The 9,919-nt window shown below is 32.3% G+C and overlaps 1 protein-coding gene across 1 annotated transcript; it reads right to left on the bottom strand.

Annotated features, from left to right (window-relative positions):
* Positions 1–309: 309 nt before the first annotated feature.
* Positions 310–1,323, bottom strand: LOC140442719 (uncharacterized). Its single transcript, XM_072533703.1, has one exon. It carries the CDS (start codon positions 1,225–1,227, stop codon positions 358–360), a length of 870 nt encoding a protein of 289 aa, XP_072389804.1. The 5' UTR covers positions 1,228–1,323; the 3' UTR covers positions 310–357.
* Between the last annotated feature and the right edge of the window lie 8,596 nt (positions 1,324–9,919).

The following is a 9,919-nucleotide window of genomic DNA, read 5'->3' as shown; positions in this document are numbered from 1 at the left end:
GTTACGCGTTTCCAGTCCTATGTTCCCAATAACATTTATTGCAGTTCGGCTAAAGCCAGTTAAATATATTTGAATAACATTTTAACTATTATTGCCAAAAAAGAAAATATAAACACATTTACACTCTTACATTTTTCCAATCTCTAAGAAAATTATATGGATAAACATAAAAATGACAGATTTAAAGATTAAGCTGAGTATATTATATAATATACCGTTTTTTTAAATATTTTACTCCTCTAATTTGTCTTCCAAAATTGACAAAAATAATGGCTTCAAATACTTAATAGTAATAAAACAATAGATCTTATAAAAATAACCATATTAAGCACCACATTTTACGATACATTTTGAAAATTACATATTAATTTTAACATATACTTTTGGTCGTTGAAAAACTTTTATACCGCTATCCAATTTTCGCAGTTCCTCCTCAATTTGCTGCTTTCTTTTCTTGACCCTTAAAGTATCACTTCTTACCGGCAACGAATTTAATTCTTGAACACGGTCTGCATAACTTTCTCGAAGAACTTTTAAAGTTTCTTTTCGTTCTGAGTCGGGAAGTAGAACGTGTCCTGTGGGGCACGTGTCATCATCATCCTTTCCTTTTTCTTTTTGTACTTGAAGATACTTCGGTAGTTGACCTTGTTGGTACGTTGGTGGAACATCAGCAGGTACTTTTTGACTAACCTGCCGAGTTGGTTTAGGTTTTAAGTTTAATATATTTTCTTTGATATAGTCTCTGCCTTTACTGTCTTCATTATCTCGGAAATCTCCTTCCGCAAGAGATTTATCTACTTTGGAAGTGGATGACTTTAAACTTGAGTACCTAATGACTCCTGTCTCGTACAATACACTAGGATCATCTGTATTTTCTGTTTGCACAGATCGATGAGAAAATTTAAACAGATTTTCTGGAGGTACCTCTCTTTTCTTTTCGCATTTTTTGATATCTGATTTTGCTTTAAGACTATATTCTAATTTTTGCTTACTTTTACTAACCTCGTTTGATTTTACCACTTCTTCATTTTGCTTTGCGATTTTCTTTGCAGCATCTCTTCTTGGAACCCATAGTGGAGCGTTCCGAAATTTATCACGTCTGCTAATAGATTCTCCCTGCACTTTCATAATTCCTTGTAATTGTCGTATACTGTGAATATTTTCTTTGATAAAATTTCTAGTGGGCTTTCTGTCCAGAATATTCTGTGTACCTCCAATATTCGTCATTTAATAAAATGTAGAGACCGCAAACAAAAACTTGTGCTAAAACTCGTTACAAAACATGTCCTTTTTAGTAAATCTAATTTGACAGTGACTTTCAAGTCATTGTATAGAGCAATATTTACCAGTTTTTAAGCTGTCGTTTAACTACGTTTTTGTTATTGACCTAAAATAAAAAACGTAAGTTTTTTATTTGCAAGATTTTAAAGCCATTGACAAAGTTTTGTCTAACTATGAATTGTTTAAGAACTAATGAGGTAACCAAATTAGTTATTTCTAATAACGTGTTTGTATATGCTTTGTTTTTTATTTAATTTCGTATATTATATTTTGTTTTAATCGCTCGTTCTAGGCCAAACCTATAAAATCTATTATAAGTTTAAAAAATGGCACTTGGTAATCAACGATTAATTATTTTTTTATTATTTGTCGTGAATTTATAATTTTTTTTGGTCATAAAATGTTTTAAGTTTTTCTTCAATCTGTATATAAAATATAAATATTATATAAGTATCTATAATTAAATATTTCTATATCAATTTTTATCACTATATCTTTTTATTACATTATCCTTGTGCTCTTATTGCGTTTCTGTTATACATTAGTATCATTATACAGAGTGGTCCTTAAGCAATCGTACAAAAAGAAACTGCAGATTCTACATTTTGACATATTACAGTTTAAGCTAAATTACTTTAATAAAATTCAGAGATATTAAGAAAGATACAGGGCGTTAAAGTGGAAATTTAAAATTTTATTTGTCGCTATAACTTTCATGTTTGTAAACATTTATGTACAAAAATTTACAACTATTAAATATAAAAAATTATAATTTGATGCATATTTTGATGTAGCTGATAGAGGGCGCCACATATGCCACATATGTGCCATACATATGCACTTAACTTTTTGCTCTTTAAGTTAGCGCTATCTGTGGTAAAAAATATTAAAGATACATTATTTTAACAAAAAAAAGGTGTACTTGTTAATAACTTCAGAACTTAACAGTTTTCGAGATAATCACATTTTACAAATCAACTGCATGATTCTGATTTAACGCAATTACTCCAGGCAGCGAAAGAAAAATAGACAATTTTGTTATAAAATACCTTTAATAAAGTTAATAGTTAACGAAATATTAAATAAAATAAATATATCAGCAGGATAATTAATAATAGGATATGACAAAATAACAGAATAATATGATTTTACATCCAATAATTTACGTTTTATATTAAATTAAAGTCATAATCAAAACATTTTATTTACAAACCAAATTAAAAAATAGTTAAATTTAATAACAGTTTTTATAAAAGTAACTGTTCGATTTATCTACCATTTTCTTTAATTCATTTGTCAATATATTCATTTGTCAATACAGTTTCTAAAGAAAATGCTGCAGTATACATTATAAGTATTATAAGTATAATAATAAGTATTATTTTTGTGATTTTTATGAATTATATAATTATATTATTATCTCACCACAAGACCAAGGAATATGACTACCACGAACAATCCAACGTACAGGAAAGTTGTATTTAAGTAGGTTCTCACTGCCCTATCTCTATAATGTGGTGATGTACGAGTACCATCTTGCATAAACCACATATTTCGCCGTAGGTTTGGTGACAATTCTTCCAATAAATCAATAAAATCATTTTATAAAAAATGTAAATAAATCTCACCATTCAAATTACAAGGTAATTCGCATGTACGTAAAAAATAATTATCAATGGTTCCAAACCATACGTTTATTTAAAATTCATGTTTAAAATGCATGTCGTGGTAAAGAAAATGGTGGACATATCGAACACTTACTTTAACTGTTTCTTAATTTGGTTTGTAAATAAAATGATTGATGTAAAATCCAATTATTCTGTTATTTTGTCAAATCCTATTATTAATTATCCTGCTAATATAATTATTTTATTTAATATTTCGTTAACTAATAACTTTATTAAATGTATTTTATACCAAAATTTAGAAGCATTGAGGGTTTTCTCTAATTTTCTTTGTCTGGAGTAATTAAATGATCCGACGTTAAATCAGAATTATGCAGTTGATTTTTAAAATGCGATTATCTCTAAAACTGTTGAGTTTTGAAGTTAATAACTAGTATACCTTTTTTCTGTAAAAATAATGTATCTTTATTATTTTTTATCACGAATGCCAGTTACCTGAAAAGCAAAAAAGTTAAGTGCAAATGTATGCCACAAATGCGGCATATGTGGCGCTCTCTATCAGCTACATCAAAGTATGCATCAAATTATAATTCCATATATTCAGTAGTACGCAGTTATAAATTTTTATACATAAATGTTTACAGACATTAAAGTTATAGCGAAAAATAAAATTTTAAATTTCCACTTTAACACCATGTATCTTTCTTAATAGCAACATTTTATTAAAGCTATTTGGCTTAAATCGTAATATTTTAAATCTTTTTGTACAATTACTTAAGGACCACCCTGTATAAATCATTATTTTCGAAACTGTTGTATACATAGTTATGAAGTTTTCTTATATTTTTATATCTATTTTTCTATATGCTAACTAGGTGGATTGATTATTATCTAACGTTTTAGTTAATTGTTAAAAATCACGTCTTCAATCTAAGGAGGATATAGGAAAATCTCTCGAATTCGCTCAAATCGAACAATATAATATGTATATTAGATCAAATAAGAATTCTCTAATTTTCAATACGACATATTTTTAGTCACCGCGATAGAATGGCGATAGGTAAATTACATATTCTTAATAATAAAATATGCATACGTTTATAACTAGAGATAATAAGAAGACAGGAATTACATAGCTGCAAAACTATCTGAGCTTTCTATTTAGGTATTAACATTGATAAGTATAAATAAACAATTCAGATGAATTAATAGTTAAGCAAACTAATTTTTATAGTTCAAGCTTTATCACCAAAAATCTAAGAGAGTTTATCTAAAAATATAACACTATTGTGTTAGTAGAATAGAAGAAATCAAAAGAATTATCTGTTATTACTTGTAGGACAAAATTCGTTGTAAGGAATTTGTCAAACTTTAAACTTTACGATGTAGTTGTGAGATTTTCTTTACTGATGACGTTTGTAATTGATTTTAATTTATCCAAATATTTAAGTAGGAGCTCTTGTTGCCGGTTCTTAATGACATTGCCTTGCCGATGGTATTACCTAAGAGCGTTAAGGAACCAGGGGGATATATGGAATGTATAGGTATACCAGGTAACAATAAGGTATAGGAATACTATGTAATAGGTAACAATAAGTTAGTATAGTTAACAAGTGTAGTATATACATATGTTCAATGTACATACATACACACGCACATATACACATACATACCTACATACACATACACATACATATATACACATATATACATATATACACACACATATATATATATATATATATATATATATATATATATATATATATATATATATATATATATACAGGGTGTCCAGAAACTCTCCTGATAAACGAAGACCGGAGATTCCCCAGATAATTATAAAACAATTCAACCCAATTCACCTAGTCCGAAAATGCTTTCTAAGGAAGCTAGAGCTCTTAAAAAGATGACTGCTTGTAATTAGTGTTCTTTTTAAATACTTCCAGAACGCTTCTATTTAGAAAGACAAAAACCGGTACGATTATTTATCCTTCAAATTTAAATTCATTCCATTAATTGCGAATTTAACGGTTATTTTAACGCATAACTTTTTTGTTTTTAACTTTTATGCATTCGTGATACTAGATTTTAAGGTATTCTAGTAATAAAAGGTACTCTTATTTTATTTTAGTAGAATACAATGATTTCGAGATAAATCGATTTGAAAATTTTCGTCAAAAGTTTTGTCGTCATAAAAGTTAAATTAATATTTTTTGTACTAGTTCGCTTTGAACTGTCAACAGAAGTAAAACTTACATTTTTTAACAAGGAAAAGACAGTTAAGATTTTATTTCACGTATAGGGAGCTTGCGCATCCGTTTATACGTATTTCAGCCCAATAGGCATCATCAGAACGGCTTTCGCAAGCGCTCTGAACGTGAAATAATTCTTCTCTGTCTTAGGAAGCAACTATAACATGGCTTCGTATAGACGCAATGTAGCGACATCTGATAATAAAATCGTAGACTAATTTTCGAAACCAAATTCAAGAATTCCGCTTTAATCTGTGCCTTCTAAGAATTGCAAGGCAAAAACAGACGTTGATAAAGGTGTTAAGAGAGACATGGGGAATCTAAAACTTGCATTCCACAACATATCTTTTCAACTAAGCAAAATTCTTAGCGAATTGGTTTCTAGTACTCGTACAGAGTATATCGAAATAACAAGGAAAAGACAGTTAAGATTTTATTTCACGTATAGGGAGCTTGCGCATCCGTTTATACGTATTTCAGCCCAATAGGCATCATCAGAACGGCTTTCGCAAGCGCTCTGAACGTGAAATAATTCTTCTCTGTCTTAGGAAGCAACTATAACATGGCTTCGTATAGACGCAATGTAGCGACATCTGATAATAAAATCGTAGACTAATTTTCGAAACCAAATTCAAGAATTCCGCTTTAATCTGTGCCTTCTAAGAATTGCAAGGCAAAAACAGACGTTGATAAAGGTGTTAAGAGAGACATGGGGAATCTAAAACTTGCATTCCACAACATATCTTTTCAACTAAGCAAAATTCTTAGCGAATTGGTTTCTAGTACTCGTACAGAGTATATCGAAATAACAAGGAAAAGACAGTTAAGATTTTATTTCACGTATAGGGAGCTTGCGCATCCGTTTATACGTATTTCAGCCCAATAGGCATCATCAGAACGGCTTTCGCAAGCGCTCTGAACGTGAAATAATTCTTCTCTGTCTTAGGAAGCAACTATAACATGGCTTCGTATAGACGCAATGTAGCGACATCTGATAATAAAATCGTAGCCGTTCTGATGATGCCTATTGGGCTGAAATACGTATAAACGGATGCGCAAGCTCCCTATACGTGAAATAAAATCTTAACTGTCTTTTCCTTGTTATTTCGATATACTCTGTACGAGTACTAGAAACCAATTCGCTAAGAATTTTGCTTAGTTGAAAAGATATGTTGTGGAATGCAAGTTTTAGATTCCCCATGTCTCTCTTAACACCTTTATCAACGTCTGTTTTTGCCTTGCAATTCTTAGAAGGCACAGATTAAAGCGGAATTCTTGAATTTGGTTTCGAAAATTAGTCTACGATTTTATTATCAGATGTCGCTACATTGCGTCTATACGAAGCCATGTTATAGTTGCTTCCTAAGACAGAGAAGAATTATTTCACGTTCAGAGCGCTTGCGAAAGCCGTTCTGATGATGCCTATTGGGCTGAAATACGTATAAACGGATGCGCAAGCTCCCTATACGTGAAATAAAATCTTAACTGTCTTTTCCTTGTTATTTCGATATACTCTGTACGAGTACTAGAAACCAATTCGCTAAGAATTTTGCTTAGTTGAAAAGATATGTTGTGGAATGCAAGTTTTAGATTCCCCATGTCTCTCTTAACACCTTTATCAACGTCTGTTTTTGCCTTGCAATTCTTAGAAGGCACAGATTAAAGCGGAATTCTTGAATTTGGTTTCGAAAATTAGTCTACGATTTTATTATCAGATGTCGCTACATTGCGTCTATACGAAGCTATGTTATAGTTGCTTCCTAAGACAGAGAAGAATTATTTCACGTTCAGAGCGCTTGCGAAAGCCGTTCTGATGATGCCTATTGGGCTGAAATACGTATAAACGGATGCGCAAGCTCCCTATACGTGAAATAAAATCTTAACTGTCTTTTCCTTGTTATTTCGATATACTCTGTACGAGTACTAGAAACCAATTCGCTAAGAATTTTGCTTAGTTGAAAAGATATGTTGTGGAATGCAAGTTTTAGATTCCCCATGTCTCTCTTAACACCTTTATCAACGTCTGTTTTTGCCTTGCAATTCTTAGAAGGCACAGATTAAAGCGGAATTCTTGAATTTGGTTTCGAAAATTAGTCTACGATTTTATTATCAGATGTCGCTACATTGCGTCTATACGAAGCCATGTTATAGTTGCTTCCTAAGACAGAGAAGAATTATTTCACGTTCAGAGCGCTTGCGAAAGCCGTTCTGATGATGCCTATTGGGCTGAAATACGTATAAACGGATGCGCAAGCTCCCTATACGTGAAATAAAATCTTAACTGTCTTTTCCTTGTTATTTCGATATACTCTGTACGAGTACTAGAAACCAATTCGCTAAGAATTTTGCTTAGTTGAAAAGATATGTTGTGGAATGCAAGTTTTAGATTCCCCATGTCTCTCTTAACACCTTTATCAACGTCTGTTTTTGCCTTGCAATTCTTAGAAGGCACAGATTAAAGCGGAATTCTTGAATTTGGTTTCGAAAATTAGTCTACGATTTTATTATCAGATGTCGCTACATTGCGTCTATACGAAGCCATGTTATAGTTGCTTCCTAAGACAGAGAAGAATTATTTCACGTTCAGAGCGCTTGCGAAAGCCGTTCTGATGATGCCTATTGGGATGAAATACGTATAAACGGATGCGCAAGCTCCCTATACGTGAAATAAAATCTTAACTGTCTTTTCCTTGTTATTTCGATATACTCTGTACGAGTACTAGAAACCAATTCGCTAAGAATTTTGCTTAGTTGAAAAGATATGTTGTGGAATGCAAGTTTTAGATTCCCCATGTCTCTCTTAACACCTTTATCAACGTCTGTTTTTGCCTTGCAATTCTTAGAAGGCACAGATTAAAGCGGAATTCTTGAATTTGGTTTCGAAAATTAGTCTACGATTTTATTATCAGATGTCGCTACATTGCGTCTATACGAAGCCATGTTATAGTTGCTTCCTAAGACAGAGAAGAATTATTTCACGTTCAGAGCGCTTGCGAAAGCCGTTCTGATGATGCCTATTGGGCTGAAATACGTATAAACGGATGCGCAAGCTCCCTATACGTGAAATAAAATCTTAACTGTCTTTTCCTTGTTATTTCGATATACTCTGTACGAGTACTAGAAACCAATTCGCTAAGAATTTTGCTTAGTTGAAAAGATATGTTGTGGAATGCAAGTTTTAGATTCCCCATGTCTCTCTTAACACCTTTATCAACGTCTGTTTTTGCCTTGCAATTCTTAGAAGGCACAGATTAAAGCGGAATTCTTGAATTTGGTTTCGAAAATTAGTCTACGATTTTATTATCAGATGTCGCTACATTGCGTCTATACGAAGCCATGTTATAGTTGCTTCCTAAGACAGAGAAGAATTATTTCACGTTCAGAGCGCTTGCGAAAGCCGTTCTGATGATGCCTATTGGGCTGAAATACGTATAAACGGATGCGCAAGCTCCCTATACGTGAAATAAAATCTTAACTGTCTTTTCCTTGTTATTTCGATATACTCTGTACGAGTACTAGAAACCAATTCGCTAAGAATTTTGCTTAGTTGAAAAGATATGTTGTGGAATGCAAGTTTTAGATTCCCCATGTCTCTCTTAACACCTTTATCAACGTCTGTTTTTGCCTTGCAATTCTTAGAAGGCACAGATTAAAGCGGAATTCTTGAATTTGGTTTCGAAAATTAGTCTACGATTTTATTATCAGATGTCGCTACATTGCGTCTATACGAAGCCATGTTATAGTTGCTTCCTAAGACAGAGAAGAATTATTTCACGTTCAGAGCGCTTGCGAAAGCCGTTCTGATGATGCCTATTGGGCTGAAATACGTATAAACGGATGCGCAAGCTCCCTATACGTGAAATAAAATCTTAACTGTCTTTTCCTTGTTATTTCGATATACTCTGTACGAGTACTAGAAACCAATTCGCTAAGAATTTTGCTTAGTTGAAAAGATATGTTGTGGAATGCAAGTTTTAGATTCCCCATGTCTCTCTTAACACCTTTATCAACGTCTGTTTTTGCCTTGCAATTCTTAGAAGGCACAGATTAAAGCGGAATTCTTGAATTTGGTTTCGAAAATTAGTCTACGATTTTATTATCAGATGTCGCTACATTGCGTCTATACGAAGCCATGTTATAGTTGCTTCCTAAGACAGAGAAGAATTATTTCACGTTCAGAGCGCTTGCGAAAGCCGTTCTGATGATGCCTATTGGGCTGAAATACGTATAAACGGATGCGCAAGCTCCCTATACGTGAAATAAAATCTTAACTGTCTTTTCCTTGTTATTTCGATATACTCTGTACGAGTACTAGAAACCAATTCGCTAAGAATTTTGCTTAGTTGAAAAGATATGTTGTGGAATGCAAGTTTTAGATTCCCCATGTCTCTCTTAACACCTTTATCAACGTCTGTTTTTGCCTTGCAATTCTTAGAAGGCACAGATTAAAGCGGAATTCTTGAATTTGGTTTCGAAAATTAGTCTACGATTTTATTATCAGATGTCGCTACATTGCGTCTATACGAAGCCATGTTATAGTTGCTTCCTAAGACAGAGAAGAATTATTTCACGTTCAGAGCGCTTGCGAAAGCCGTTCTGATGATGCCTATTGGGCTGAAATACGTATAAACGGATGCGCAAGCTCCCTATACGTGAAATAAAATCTTAACTGTCTTTTCCTTGTTATTTCGATATACTCTGTACGAGTACTAGAAACCAATTCGCTAAGAATTTTGCTTAGTTGAAAAGATATGTTGT

Source organism: Diabrotica undecimpunctata, chromosome 6, assembly GCF_040954645.1.
Source record: "Diabrotica undecimpunctata isolate CICGRU chromosome 6, icDiaUnde3, whole genome shotgun sequence".
Classification (NCBI taxonomy): domain Eukaryota; kingdom Metazoa; phylum Arthropoda; class Insecta; order Coleoptera; family Chrysomelidae; genus Diabrotica; species Diabrotica undecimpunctata.
This window is presented reverse-complemented; position numbering and strand designations above follow the sequence as displayed.